This window comes from Pristis pectinata, chromosome 1 (assembly GCF_009764475.1).
Source record: "Pristis pectinata isolate sPriPec2 chromosome 1, sPriPec2.1.pri, whole genome shotgun sequence".
NCBI lineage: Eukaryota > Metazoa > Chordata > Chondrichthyes > Rhinopristiformes > Pristidae > Pristis > Pristis pectinata.
In genome coordinates this window covers 98,418,276-98,434,741 of record NC_067405.1, presented here as the reverse complement: position 1 = coordinate 98,434,741, position 16,466 = coordinate 98,418,276, and the positions used below count along the sequence as shown (strand labels likewise).

The window sequence follows — 16,466 nt, the reverse complement described above, 5'->3', positions numbered from 1 at the left end:
GGGAGATCTCCTGATGTAATGAGATCTGTGACAGTGCGGAAGATGATGGCCTGGTGTTTGTCAGTGAGGTCATCGTCCAGGGGTTGGTAAGAGGAGGTACCCGAGAGCCGTCATCTGGCCTCTGTAGAGGTCAGTCCGCCAGACTACAATGGCACCGCCTTTGTCTGTGGGTTTGATGATGAGGTTCCAATTGGTGCAAAGTGAATAGAGGGCTGTGTGTTCAGAGTGGGTGAGGTTGGGGTGAGCCAGGGAAATGGAGGTCAAGGTGGCAATTGGAGAAGAAAATGTCAAAGGGAGGTAAAAGTCCCAAAGGGGGTATTCAAGAGGTAGGGGAGTGTTGGAGACGTGAGAAGGGGTCATGTGGGGGGGGGGGGGGGGAAATGTGAGGACTTCTTACCAAAAAAAATAGGCACAGAGGCAGAGGCGATGGAAGAAGAGCTCCATGTCATGGCAGGCCCGGAACTCATTGAGGTGTTGGCACAGGGGCACAAAGGTGAGACCTCTGCTGAGGACTGACCACTCAGCATCAGACAGGGGGAGGTGAGGGAGGATAGTGAAGACATTTAATTTCAAATTGGATGGAGAGGAAAGCTTGAAGATGCACATCACTGTGGAATTTTAATGCTTTTCAAAAAATCATTGAGCATAGTGAGATTACAATAAATCCAATCAGATTTGAAGCCCGCTCAGAACAATGAATTTTATCTCTATGTCACCTAATCCTTTAAATCAGATGGAATTGAAGAAGCTTTCTAATTATGCAGGTATATTTCACCTTCTAATCCATCGTTGCTATTACACTGACTGATGAATTTTCGGATGAATAGGTCATTAGCACAACGTGCCACACTATTAAAAATTATTTAATTTGTTTCATGTCACCGACTCAATGAGCAGGATTACATCCACCACCTGCAGGTTGCTGCACTCTCATTAATCAATAACTGCGATGTTTCAGGTTTCAGAAAATTGCTCCAAATTTACAAGATACTCATACAACTCACCTCCCTCTGAATTGACTAAAAAGTGCAATTTAGGTTGTTGCAACTATGCAGGGCATCTATTGCTTATACCAAGGTAATGTTGTGTTACAAAAAAGTGCCCAGGCAATATGAAATGTTAGAATTTCAGAGACATGGCTTGGATTATCCTGCCACAGTCCCTCTTCATTGTTTCACTGTCAGTGCTCAGCCATGCCCAAATTTGCTTCAGCCCAATCTGGAAGACAGATCTTTCTTAGCCAGGTTGTTCTAGAAACAAGAGGCCCTGACCAGCATAACAGACTGACATAATGGTCCAGAACAAGCCCTGCCTATGGAATTCCTCTTTAAGCCTTTGACAGTCAGTAAAGACCTCAGTCCAGCTTTACCACTCAGGGATATTAAATGTTTCTGAAGTCCCTTACAAAAACTATGCTGCATGAAATACTTCTTATCAATTTTAAATTCTCCATTAAATATGTTGTTAAAAATAAAAAAAACAAAATACCCAAGACATTTTAAATAAGAACATTTAATAAACTGTACATTTTTTTGAATATTGAATTTGTCTGCCATTGCTTCTACATGGTGAGTACAATGACAGAGCATAGCCAGGAACTGGCTGGCAAAACTTGACCAGTAAGTTTGAGATTTCTGAGTTCATGCAGGAGTCTCAAAACTTACTGCCACTTTCACCAAGAAATGCCAGCATTTCAATGCAGAACTTGAAGCATTTCCCAGCAAAACCCATGCCTTGAGTTAAACATTGATAGTGGTGGATATGTGGTAATGTCATACGATAAGAAAAGGGCAGTCCAAAAGTGCTCCCAGTTTGTGCTGTCATTGCTGCAGCAAAGTCAGCCAGCCAGAATAATCTTTCATGATTGAATAAAATCTGTCCATTGTCAGTTTCTTCAGAAAACCAGAGATATGGAAGCTGACATTTTAAAATTAATTTAAGAATAATCACTCAGGGTCTTTCAATGCAGAATTTTAACGACTGATATAAAGGTGTAGGGGCAGAAATCAAATATTTTCCCATTGATGCCTTTTCAATTCAAAAGATGAACCAAACATGTTGTACCCTGGCTCATGGTATGAAACTGTCATGGTTATCACTTTAGATGAGTGAGAGAAGATCTGACTAATAATCCTTAAAAAGTGATCTAAATTGCATCTAATTAATTCTATTTTAGCAACCTAAATTAGAAGTAGAATGCAGTTTTAAGTGTATGGAAATAAAAAACAGCCATCAATGAAATTGACCACATAGCTATCAAATTGTGTAATATCCCAAAACATTAACTAATGTCCTTTAGAAAACAAGACTTGAATTCTTCCCTGGTCTGGCTTGGATGCAACTCCAGTGGTTGCCCTCTGATGTGGTCGAGTTGTCTCAGATCAAACTAGAGATGATCAATAATGCTGTTGCAGCCAACAAGGGCCACATCATGAGAAATTTTTTTTAAATTATGTCACAAGCTCTGCAGTCCAACAAAGGAATATCTGACCCAATGCTGGGAAATAACATCAGATTCCTTCAGCCTCTCCTATTAATATGAACCCAAGAACACTACCATCAGGGTCTGGATGTACTGGCTAAAATTTCCAATCAAACTTACAATGGAAGCATAAATGTTAGTGTTTTCTATAAAGTAATCCATATTGTAGTAAATAGACGAGTGGACTGGCAGCATCCTAAAAGACTGTAGTAATGCATTCCTTTTACAAATCTTTCCTCATCATTATAAACGTCTAATATCTTTTCAGATTACAATATGAAAGTATAGCACCTTTATTGCTAAATAAGGTTGTCAGAAAAATTAATTGCCAGTTTTTAACCTAACATGAAATTTTATGATAACAAGGCCCTTCCACTGAAGGCTCACCGGCTTTAGTTCCAGAGGTGAACAGGTTCAAGGGAGAAACAAAAAATATTGTTTCATGTCTGTCCTACTGATGAGCCTGGAGTTCTAGACCCTTAGAATCTATTTTCAAAGGAAGAATGCTTTCTATGCATTACCATTTAGAGCAGTCACTGGGCCCAAGCAAATTAGTGCACTTTGGATAATAGCTTATGGCTGCCATGATGTTGCCTTAAACTCAGAAGTATGGAAAATCTCATTATTAGAGCAGATATGATGAAGGAGAAGAATTAGGAGAATGGAATGGAATCCTTACAGGAGGCATGGTGAGGAGAGGTGTAGGTGAGATACCTATGAGATTTGGTAGGCTTATGATAGATATTGGTTGCTAATCGATCCCCTGAGATAGAAATGAAATGTCAATGTCAAGAAAGGGAAGGATCAGAAATAGACCATGTGGAAAATAGAGTATCATGAAAATTGGCAGCAAAGTTAATGAAATTTGAGTTCTGTACAAGTGCAGGAAGCAACACTAATACAGTCATCAATGTAACAGAGAAACAGTTATGGGGGGGGGGGTCTGTATAGGATTATTCCACGTATTCTAGATTGGGCCTATGAGAGTTCACACACCTTTACCTTTCATTTGGAGAAAGTGAATGCAGTAGAAAGACAAGTTATTCACTCTAAGAATGAGTACAAGTTGGAGGTTCAGAAGATTTGGACATCCATGGTGAAGATGAGCTAGTTAGGAGCAGGACAACAGACACTGTCAAAATGGTAGAGAGGATCAGGGATGTCATGGACGTAAGTGGGAAATGACTGGAAAAAGGGACAAAGGAGTAAGTTCTGTGGGGCAAGAGCAGTCTGATAAAATGGGTCTATCAGGACAGTCCTGCTTGTGGATCTTGGGGAGAAGATGGAAAGGAGCTATGCAAGGCTGAGAGTCTGGAAGCTGTGGAAGGAAAATATCCTAATGAGGTGTCTGATTATCTGGGAGACAATGGCCAGATATTCATGGGCTCAGGGTCCAATGAGAGGCCTGAGAAGGTGCCTGAGAGCTGACTTTCAGCTTCTGCAAGGTACAGATCAGTTTGCCAAAACACAACAGTGACATTCTCGTCAAATGGTTTGGTGACAATGTTGGGGTCAGCGTCTATTCATTAAGGACCCCAAACAGGACATAGATAGGTTAGTGGAATAGGCAAATAAATGGCAGATGAAACTTAACACAGAGAAGGGTGAAGTGATATATTTTGGCAGAAGATACGAGGAGAGGCAATGTATCTTTGATAACGCAGTTCTAATGAGTGCGCAGGATCAGAAAGACCTGGGGATTCAGATACACAGATCCTTGAAGATGGCAAGACAATTGAGAGATTGATTAAGATTAAGATATCTTTATTAGTCACGTGTACATCGAAACACACAGTGAAATGCATCTTTTGCGCAGTGTTCTGGGGGCAGCCCGCAAGTATCGCCACGCTTTCAGCGCCAACAATAGTATGCCCACAACTTCCTAACCCATACATCTTTGGAATGTGGGAGGAAACTGGAACACCCAGAGGAAACCCATGCAGACATGGGGAGATGTACAAATTCCTTACAGGCAGTGGCCAGAATTGAACCCGGGTTGCTGGTGCTGTAATAGCGTTATGCTAACCACTACACTACTCTGTAGTTGGTATTCAGCAATTGTGTTGGAATCTATATTATGGAAGCTGATCTGTGCATCACAAAAAATTCTACTATTAAACAAACCTGTGAAATCTTGACTTAATGGGTCAGCTGCTCCATTTTGTTTCCTCTTCCCTTGACGAGAAAAATTTACTTGTCAAAGATGACATCAAATATTACGTTCACCTTTTCTATTTGGGGTTTACCACCAAGATAGTTTAGAAATACTCAGAAATAACATGTTAAAATTGCACATAAATATAAAAGGATGGAATATCAATTTCAAATTTACATTCCAATCATTCATGTCTTATTCAAACCTTTCAGTACAATTCAAGTATTGTTCTCACTAGAAATACTGATTAGATTAAGATAGCTTGCAATATCTTAAACTTAGCTTGTGCTTAAATATCTCCTCCTTTGACTTTTAAATGTAACTCCTGTATTTTTGGTAACAGTCCAGTGTTAATACATGTGATAGTTGTACCAACCAATCACTGCTAGTGATCCTGCTTTCCAGGTTGAGACTGCAATACAGTGATGCCACATTACATTAATAGCAGCTTACTTTAATGTACAGTGCCACCAAAAGGGCAGAAGTAAAGCTAGTCAGCTCTTGACACCTTTTAATGGGCAATACATGCAGAACCTGCCAATTAATGGAAACAAGTGGGAAAACGACTGAGAGAGTTCTCCTCACTGCTACTAATTTGAATACCAGTGCAAAATTGTTAGTACAGTTCTTGGAAAATGTACAGATTTGGGTTTATTTTCTATTACCCTTTGACCTTAGAGGTATATAAAATCACGAGAGGCAAAGATAAGGTGAATGGTCACTGTCTTTTTTCTCGGGTAGGGGAGATTCAAACTAGAGGGCATAGGTTTAAGGTAAAAGGGGAAAAATTCAAAGGGGACCCGACGAGCAACTTTTTCACTCAGAGGGTGGTGGGTACATGGAACGAGCTGTCAGAGGAGGTGGTAGAGGCGGGTACAACTACAACATTTAAAAAACATTCGGGCAGGCACATCGATAGAAAAAGTTCAGAGGGATATGGGCCAAATGCAGGCAAATGGGACTAGCTGTTAGGCAACTTAGTTAGCATGGATGAATTGAGCCAAAGGGCCCGTTTCCATGTTGTATAACTATTATTTAAAAAAAGATGAGTTAGACAGTAATCATTAAATCTACTGTCCACTATTTTGCCAATTCGCTAAATATTTTGTTAAAATATTTCATTTGTTATAACCACTGACCCAAGTTTACTCATGTGAGGTAGCAAAATTAACATTTACTAGAGCAACAATAATCAAAACACTTAGGATTAATCGTTTTTCCAGCACAGATGCTAATTCAGCTTCTTCACACAGTGCTATTGAAATAGACAATACAAAAATAGCACGTTGTTGTTCTTCAGGTTTATAAATTAACTCACTTAAATGCTGCACCTAAAATTAACTGTTGACTCACTATCCAAATTCATAACTATGATGCACATTTTAAAAAAACAAAAGCCTAAAAACAACAAATTACAAACCATGGCCATGAACAAAATCACAGAACTCCAAAGCTTGACTTTAAAAGGAATGCAATGAGAGAATACTAATATGAAAGTTATCAAAATGTCAGGTTGAAGGAGGGATGAAATAATTGCAGATCTTATTAATAGCTGCAACAATGGGAGCTACATATTTATATTGGAAGGCATATGGAACAAGTATAATCCCAAGATTATCAGAACTATCCATGCAGGAGCTCTGTGAACTGCCATGTGAAAGCTCTTGAACTCCACCATCTAGTCATTTCTGTTTATTAATTTAAGTGTTAGTTTTCAAGAACAGGTCAGGTTATGAAGGCTGCAGAATCTCTAGATAACACCATCGTCATAAACATCATTATTTTTCACTGCTGGAATGATCAAGTTAAGTAACAGCAGGCAATAGTCCTACTTTTCTTCTGAAGTCTGAAGAAGGAGCTGTGATCAGATCAAAGAGCAATGGAAAAGAAGACAGGTGTCAATTCTTGGTTATTAATTCTACTTGTTTCCTCTTGACGCTGACTCTACACTGTAGCAGTAAGTGTGAACAGCTCTCTGAAGTTCGTGACTCCAAAACAATGTACATTTCTATAGCATTTTTAATATTAAAAAATTCCTAGTTGATTTATAGAAGACTGAGGTGGGAGAATTAGGTGGAGATCAAAATCCAAGTCGAAGAGAGATCTTATTAAATTGAATAAGGAGTTAGAATGGTTTCAAGAATAAATTCCAAACTATTGAGTTCAGATGGACAAAAATTCAGAGCATCTATTAACACTAATGTCACAACCAATGAACTGTGTCATGCCAACCAATAAAGTACACTGTGTCAGCCAATGGATTTAAGGTGGCATGGAACTTACAGGATTTCTAACTGCAAGTCAGTTGAATATTTTACAGTAAAGCCAACTTAAGCAGTGCATTTAAAAAACAGTCTCTGTGAATTGCAGCAAACAGAACCAGCAAAGCTCCAGCATCTTCTCCTGATTTCACCATCCACATACAATGAATGTTCTGAAAACTGGTATAGATTCAATGGGCCAAGAAGCTTCCTCCTACGTTCTAAAGAAATATGCCACATACGAGTTACTTCACACCAATGATGTGCATAAAGTCAAACCTTGTCATTTTCAGAAGTTTAGTCTCCAAGCCTGTTTGACTGGGGAGTTACACTATCAGCTCCATTCTGGCTGAAAATGGTGGAGTCACTAAATACTGCCCGAGAGGATTGTCATCATTACTGGGATGAAACGAAGGGGAGATAGACAGAAGTCTTGAAAAAAAAACAGAGCAGGAATGAACGTGTGTAATCCGCGCACTGATCGGTTTGATATTTAATCATTATGCTTGGAAGTCCTGAGATCTTAAAGGGCACGACATACACAGCAGAACTTGCAGTAACTATACAGTTACTGTCTGTGTACCAACTCCTTTCTGCAGTTATGGCACGTGTACACAATCGCAGTGACTGGAAATTATAATTATTGTGGAGGCATTCGGTCAAATCAGGGGCCCTCTTGGTGAGTCTGAGGCCAAAACTGGCACTTTGACAAGACCTCTATTTATACTCTTGCAAACTGGCTGAATTTACTGCACTTCCGAGAGTCTCGGTGCGACTAACTGTCCTCTTCATCCGTCGCTTGATTATTCGTTTAGCAATAAAATTAAATAAACACCTTCAAGTGAACCCTGCCGGGGATCACTCGAAGTCACGTCAACCCACGCACACACAGGGAAACAGCAGCGGGCCATTACAAACCACATATATCATCGCGTATCAGTCTATGCAACACAGTGGAATAGGATAAAGTACATTCAGACAGCCCTATGGATTCAGTAATACCCAGAATCTCTTCTTGTCCAATGAACTGATATTTCCAAAACAGACATTAAAAATTAAATAGGCATTCCTAGTCCAACCCGTCCTTGTTTAGATAGTAGACACACTAAGCTGAAAATCAAATGTTATTCCCATTGTGGGGCTCAACGTCAGTGGATGGTTCAGTGAAGAAGCCGCTGTGGTGCAATACCAGAAACCCACTCACAATGCGTGTGCCAGATGTGTAGGACGTGCCTGAGCTCTGAAAGCCTGACCGAGAGGCGGTAACACTAGCATCCACCCGCGCCCGGAGCAATGGGCTGCGACCACTTACCCAGCAGGGAGCCGATAAATATGAGGATCTGCACCGAGGTGGTGAAGTCTCGGTAGGTGTCCTCCTCGCCGTACTTCAGCAGGCTGCCGAAGGGATGGCTCCCGCCAGCGGTCCTGTTGCGAGCTCCCCGGGTGCTGCTCACGTTGCTTTGCTCCGCTACCCCGCTGTCCAAACCCCAGTCGACGCCCCAGCTCGGAGTGGAGCTTGCGTTTGGCTCCATGGTGCTCACAGGCTCCCGACGTGACATGCTAAACTTCACCCCCACCCCAGCATCTTGCAGGGAGAAGATGGACCAGTTTTTAAAATCTCACATTCCCTTAGTATGGGAGAGGAAGAAAGAAATTCAAACCCTAGCCACAATGCCGATCATGCCGAGCCTCTCCATGTCCTTTCTCATCAACCTACCCTTCCTCACCCCTCCCCCCGCCCCATCCCAAAAGCAGGCTGTCGTGATCCTGGATACGATCCACAACACAACTGCCCAGGCAGAGACATATTTCGTCAGAAACTGGTTGCTTGGAAACGGGAATGAGTACGAGAAGAGGGAGAGAGAAAAAAAAATAAAGCTACTTTCTTCTCAGTCGCTTTCCCCTGCCCTCGTCTCCTTCCCCTCCTACCACTGCACGTTTCATTTTGGAGATCTGCCCGCGCCAGCCTCTCCTGGAGTCTCTGCTTCTTTCCCAGCGTTGAGGATCTTCTCCCAGGCTTCCCGCGGGCTCACCTGCCAGGCAGAGCACCACAGATTTATCTGACTGCATTAGTCGACCAGGGCGTCAGCATCAGTGACACTCTGTTCAAATGTAGGGTTAGCTTGAAGCAAACCGTAGATAGTTTAATTAAACATGTTCGGAAAAGAATGACAATTCTTTCTTAATGCAGAACAGCCCCCCCTGCAACCGCCAAGTCTGCTTTCACTAACAAAATCACATAACTGCATCGATATTCCTCATCTTTTTTTCCTACAGCCAGGGGGGAAAATGATGGATTGCACTGCACCTACTCCAAGCAACCCCATAAACACAATTTTATTGAAGTAATGAGTATTCACTTTACGGAAAACAAAGAATAAACCAACTGGTTCTATTCTTAAGAAGTCTCCTCATTATTATTTCATATCTTAGCACTGAGTGAGGGAAATTACATGCTGACTTCAGGTATTTATTCATCCAACTTGAAGATGCTTTTCAAAGAATATAAATTCTAAACTAGCATTTAATTATGGATGGAAAATATAATATTTTTGTTAAGTTAGAAATAGAACATGTGTTTTTGCATCAATTCATTCCACATCATATCAAGAAACAATGGGAATTGTAAAAACTATGAACCTCAACAACATCTAGGTGGTAGCACTCCAGAACCAAATGTGACTCCAGTCAAAGATTTCCAATGCAGCCATGTCACTGGCACCATTGCATCATTGTGAAAAATTGCCAAGGATTGTAATTTATATAAAGCGCAGAGAGAACCAATGCAGCTAATTACATTTCTGTGAGAATATACTCAAATATCTGCAAAATGAGTGAAATTATCACCAATAGTCCTGCATATTCACCCTACTTGGTTACTGTTTATTGAATACATCTCGGCATTCAACACTATCATTCCCTCAGTACTAATAGCCAAGCTTCAAAACCTGGGCCTCTGTACCTCCCTCTGAAACTGGATCCTCGACTTCCTTACAGGGAGACCACAGTCAGTGCAGATCGGTAATAACATCTCTTCCTCGCTGACTATCAACACAGGCGCACCTCAAAGATGTGTGCTTAGCCCACTGCTCTACTCTCTCTTCACTCGTGACTGTGTGGCTAAGCGCAGCTCAAAGACTGTCTATAAATTCACCAATGACACCACTGTTGTTGGTAGAATCTCAGATGGCGATGAGAAGGCTTACAGGAATGAGATAGATTGGCTGGTTGAGTGGTGTCGCAACAACAATCCCGCACTCAACATCAGCAAAACCAAGAACTGATTGTGGACTTCAGAAAGGGGAAGTCAGCAGAACGCATGAACCTACGAACACTACCTCATTATTCCTCTTTTTTTGCGCTATTTATTATTGTAATTTATAGATTTTTAAGTCTTTGCACTGTACTGCTGCTGCAAAACAAATTTCACGTCATATGTCAGTGATAATAAATCTGATTCTGATAACGCTCAGTTTGGGTTCTACCAAGGTTACTCAGTTCCAAGCCTCACTACATGCGCAAACATGGACACGAGGAGAAAAAAGACACTGCTTTTGCGAGCAGGGCACCATTTGGGCAACTGTGGCACAAAGGAGCCTGTAACACTGAATTCCAGTGGGGATCAGGAGGAAGTTTCTTCTCTAGTTGAGACTTATACCCTGCAGGAAGGAAGAAGGTTGTGGTTTGTTAGCAGAAGTACCCCTTCACCATTAAGATCTCCTTATCAAAGCCCCTCAGGAGAGCGTACTAGACTAAAATAACTGTAGCTGCTGGCAATGACTGTCATATAGTCAGAAATTAGGGTGTTCACGGATGAATGGATTGGGACATTGAATATTCAGAGAAAGCAGCGACTTACTCTACATACGGCAAAAGCTGGACAGTATGCAGGCTTGGATTAGTTAGTGGCAAATTAAACTTTTGTCATTTGAGTGTCAGACAATGGCACACTCGCACAAAAGAGAATCAAAGCACTGTTGCATGACATCCAATAGTGCAATCAACTTCCTAGTGTCACCCCTCATCAGAAATTCAGTCAGCTAAGTAAATGCTCAATAACGAGTGTAGTACCTTCTTAATACATTGAGGCATAGCAGAATTATATTCAAGGAGGTAGAGGTTTATTTACAAGACAATAGAATGATTATTTGTAAGTTGAATCTCTAAGTTGTTGGAGCAAAACAAGTGTCTATGAAACGGTTATGTTGTTTGAGAAGCAGGTACATTAAATGGATCTGCTGTTCAATAGGATCACAACATGAAGCACACATTAGATATAGAGATGACAATGTTCTCCATGCTTAAGGGTACATTACAACAGGCAGTTCAAAGGCTGCTTATGTTCTTTAAAATCTGTCTGCCAACTACAAAGCACAGGTTAAGAAAATTCTCCAGCTGCCTGGATGAATATAAAACTTATATAACAGTTCACTATCTAGGGCTAAGCAATTCAAGATATTAACAGTACTATGTCCAAATTACCCTCTTTCCATATTGGTTCAGGAAGGTTGGTGTTTTTGCTTTATGGCTGACTTGATTATGGTATTTAAATGATTAAACTACCAGACTTGCAAATATGGAACTGCAGCAGAGAAATGGCTCAGGCAGCTGAACAGTTTTTGGTCATTGTGATGCCCTACCCACATGATATCTTGATAGTCCAACAACATATCCTATTCAATTCAATCTCATGTAATTAAATAAATATAATAATAACCTCCACTTCAACTATTCCATGTGATTGCAAATTCCACTTTCAGACCAATTTAACTAAATAAGTTTACTGTGAATTCCTTATTGGGTTTTATTGGTAATAATCTTACATTTATGGTCTTAGTTTTGGACTTGCCCTATGTGGAAACATCTTCTCTATATCTACCTCATCAAACTCCTTCATAATTTTCAAGCCTTGTATCAGGTCATCTCTTGGCTTATTCTTCCCTAGAAAAAGAAGCCAAAACCTGTTCAATCTTTTCTGAGAGGTAGAATATAACTTCTGTTGAAATCAATCTTCATAGGATTGCTTTGAACTTTATTAGAGTCAGTGTTAAGCGAGTATTGTGGAGCTCAAAAGTGGAAGCAAAATTCGTGTAGGTTTCTGGGGCTTACAAAATAACTCTCCTTAACTTTGTGTCTACTGAATTGTCCAAACTGATCTTTTTATTATTAGCCTTTTCCTCTATTCTCTTGCTGTCATTTTCTTTGGGAACTTTAATATCTTCCTCTGGGGCTACATTGTCTTTCTAAACAATAGTTTTACATAGTGCAGCTGCACCACTTTTAAATAGTTTTTTTCTGCTAGGAGATTGCTGGCTGCAAGTAAATATAGTGGGATATCAAAAAGTTGCAGTATGACTGAACAGAACAAACTTAGGGCACCAACTGGTTTTTTAAAAATGTTTGCATATGAAATTTGCAGATATATGTAACTTTAAGATATAAACAAATCTTTCAAAATGTCCAGCCTGTTAGAACAGCACAAATTCAAAGTCAAAATCAAAGTTGAGTTTATTGTCATATACACATGCACATATATGCACAGGTGCAATAAAAAAACTTACTTGTAGCAGCATCACAGGCACATAGCATCAGATAAGCAGTTTTAGCTATATAATACAATACTGGTCCATCGTAAACATTGCATCGTCACCTCACCAATCAGAGCACAGTTTTAGTGCAATTAAGAAATGGTAAAGGATCATATAACTTTTATGGAGACACAAGATGCTGCAGATGCTGTAAGTCTGGACCAACACACAAAGGAGATGGAGGAACTCAGTGGGTCAGGCAGCATCCATAGAGGGAAATGGACAGTTGACATTTTGGGTTGAGACCATTCATCAGGATCCTGATGAAGGGTCTCGACCTGAAATGTCAACTGTTCATTTCTCTCCGTAGATGCTGCCTGACTCAGAGTTCCTCCAGCTCCTTTGTGTGTTGATCCATATAACTTTTGTGTCAGGTTGCAATGCACAAAATATGTCGCTGGGAAAGTTATTAGAGGCCATAATTTTTTTAACAAACTACAGAGTACCACAGCTAAATCTGGAAATTCAAGAGAATTTCATGTTAATATTTAAACAATTATCATTACCACCATTTACCCTATTCTTCTCTAATGGATGAAGTATCAGCATCCCAAGTTATTTGCCATGAAAGCAAAGGAGAAAAGTGAAAATACTCCAGCTGAACCCTGATTCTATTTTACTATAATTAGGTCATAATTTCAATTGACAAGAGACATGACAAATAATTCTAATTGTGGGTGGTAGTATATTAATTAATTTGGTCATTATGATAAAATGTCAAACTGTGCAACTTCCATCATATGGAGGAATAACTAATGTGCAATAATATATTAATACTACAGAAATTTCTGTCTTTTGTGTGGATGTGGTCTAGTTTGAGTATTGGTATTGAAATACACAATTATGTGAAATATATGATCATTATCCTCAATAGCGTTTGCAGGAAGATGCGCTGATTTTCTGCCATGTTTCCTACTTTGTAGCACTGACTACACTTCAAGAGTACTTCATTGCCTGGGGTTAAGAAGGACACTATGTAAATTGAATTCTGTCTTTTCATCCAGTGCACAGCTGTAATCAAAACAATATTAAGTGCTCTGTGTATCATCGGGGTTAAACCACATAATCCCCAGAAACATGCACAGGGATTGCAATGCCTACTTGTCTGCCACCTGCTCAAGAAAATGATTTCAGCGTGCAGCCAGCACTAACCACATTGTTCTTTCCCTTAGCTGCCTCAAGTTGTTCAAAGCTAGTGTACAATTCAAGGGCATGAGTACTGTGGTTGTGGCAGTGGTTGCAATATATATATATATATATATATATATATATATTTATGTGTATGTATGTATATAAAGACTAGTGGTACCACAACAGCTTCATGATTTTAGGATGCTGCACTCACGGTCTTGGTGGGGAATGTGAGTAGACAAGAGATGTTCTATGCTGTCAGGGGGCCAGAAAGCCCTCTGGATGCACACCCAGAAAGCAGTGGAGAAGATAGCTTTCAATATCAGAAGTCAAGTCTCAGAACCTGGATCCAGTGCCAGAAAAAGACCAAAGACCTCAGAAAGATGGTCACAGACATGGCCATAGTGAGAGTAAATTTGCAGGGAACCTAAAAGTAGACTGTAAAAGCTTCTACAAATATGTAAAAAGAAAAAAGGTTAGTGGTCAAGTGTAGGTCTCCTATAGTCAGTAATGTGGTAATTCATAATGGAGAACAGAAAACTGGCAGAGCAATTCAACAAATACTTTGATTGTCTTTACAGAAAGAAGACAAGTAACCTTCCAAGGCAATCAAGAATCTGATGAAGGTGAGCAACTAAAGGAAATCAGTATAGGTAGGAAAACAGTGCTCGAGAAAATAATGCACCAAAAATTGGCTTGGTGGTAGGAGGAGGAAGGTGGTAGTGGAGGGTTTTTCTTCAGACTGGAGGCCTGTAACCAGTGGGGAAACACAGAGATCAGTGATGGGTCTTCCGGAGTTTGTCATATTTAATGATTTGGATGAGAAGGTAGGTGGCATGGTTAACAAGTTTGTGGATGACACCAAAATTGGTTGTGTACTGGACTGTGAAGAAGATTGTCGGAGGTTATGACAGGATCTAGATCAACTAGGAACGTGGGCAAGGGAATGGTAGATGGAATTTAGACAGTGTGAAGTGATGCATTTTGGGAAGTAAAAACACAGCAAGATATATACAGTGAATGGCAGGGCCCTAGGGCATGTTGTTGAACAGAGAGAACTTTGGGTACAAGTACATAGTTCCCTGAAAGTGGCAACACAGTAGACAGGGTCGTGAAGGTGGCAGATGACATGCTTGCCTACATCAGCCAAGTCATTGACTGCAAGAGTTGGGATGTCACGTTACAATTGTACAAAATATTGGTTAGGCCACACTTGGAGAAATGCATGAGTTCTGCTTGCCATACTACAGGACAGATGTGATTAAGCTAGAGAGGCTGCTGCCCGGATTGGAGGACAAGATATAAGGAGAGATTGGATAGGTTGGGTCAGGTGGGTGAGAGGTGACATGCTAGAGGTATATAAAATCGTGAGAGGCATAGGTAGGATAGATCGCCAGAGTCAGTTTCCCATTGTAGTGGTGTCTAAAACTAGAGGGCATAGGTTTAAGGTGAGAAGGAGGGGGTTTCAAGGGGACCAGAGGGTTTTTTTTCACATTAAGAACTGTTGGTATCTGGAATGAGCTGCCAGAGGTGGTGGTGGAGGCAGGAACAGTAACAAAATTTAAGAGGCATCTGGACAGTGACTTGAATGATGTTGGATTTTAGAAACATTCAAAAACTTAGCTGGCTGTGAAGAACATTTCTCCTAGAGCCCTTTGGCAGCATTCACAATCTGCTTTAATGTCAAAGGCATTCACTCAGACCTCTCCCTTTTTTTCTTGTCTTTGGACTGAGATCTGGAGCCAATGTACTTGGTGGAACACAGAACCATCTTTTGGAATTTAACTGTGTGATAGCAAAGCAATATCCATATTGTACAGCAATTATCTAATATCCATGGATCAAAATAAATTTTGTCGTAACTCCTCACCATGTAATGAGCAATAGCTGTGAGGGGAGATTAGAATGGAATACAGTTTAAAGATCAGAAAACAACTGTATTGATACTGCTATAACCAAAATAGCACCTGAATAAAAGTGATAGGATAACTTATTTCTGAATATGGTAATGAAAGAAAATGAAAGAATTCACAGATTAATAAGTGTGGCTGCTTCAATGTTGTTACAATGGATTAATCAAGCTAAGTTAACAGTACTTGCTCCCTACCCCCTTCTCCATCCATTATTTCACAATCCAAACCATAATGCTGGGTTTTTGGGTATCCATAGTAACATAGTTATGGTTGTCTGCTGAATTTTGTTAAGTATTATTATTCACATCATTTCAGAACTGAACATAATGGTAGAAATTTTGAAGGTCATTAACTCCACTGCAAGATCAAATCTTATTGTAAATGGAAAAACACGTTCAAAGCATGTACTTTGTAACATTTGGCATACTCTGCAGTTTTATGATCTAATTATTCATGTCAGACCAGGATATTGGCAAAATGAATCTTACTTTGGCAAGATAATTGATATTAATTTAGTCCAAAACATACAATTCAGCCAAGGTTAAAAAATTGAAAGAAAGAATTTAGATTTGAGGCTTTTGAATGTAAAGTAAGAACTACTTTGCAATTAAAAATATCCTTTCACTGAGCAAAGTAATCTTGTTCAACATGCTGTTGTCCTTTTTGTTGATGTTACTACCTAGTGCATCAGAGGAATAGGAATGTTACAGACTGATGAGAGACTTTTGGGACCTTGCACAACATGTTAACTCAGCATGGTGGAACAGCCTAAAGGTCATCTAACACCAGTCTATTGGATCTGACATTATTGTGAGAAAATCATCCCTCACCCAGCACTCTAGTTCTGAAACCACAAGAAGAAAAACCTTGTTTCAATCAAACTTACGAATTTGTTGATAGCAGCTCAGAATAAAGGGTCCGCCCTGAAAATAACTA

The 16,466-nt window shown here is 40.0% G+C and overlaps 1 protein-coding gene across 1 annotated transcript in view; it reads right to left on the bottom strand.

Annotated features, from left to right (window-relative positions):
• gpr176 (G protein-coupled receptor 176) overlaps nucleotides 1-8,600 on the bottom strand; it is a 36,116-nt gene extending 27,516 nt beyond the window's left edge. Inside the window, exon 1 of the mRNA XM_052010220.1 lies at nucleotides 8,211-8,600. Within this exon, the coding sequence (XP_051866180.1) occupies nucleotides 8,211-8,457 (247 nt within the window). The 5' untranslated portion in view covers nucleotides 8,458-8,600. The remainder of the gene's footprint in view (nucleotides 1-8,210) is intronic.
• Between the last annotated feature and the right edge of the window lie 7,866 nt (nucleotides 8,601-16,466).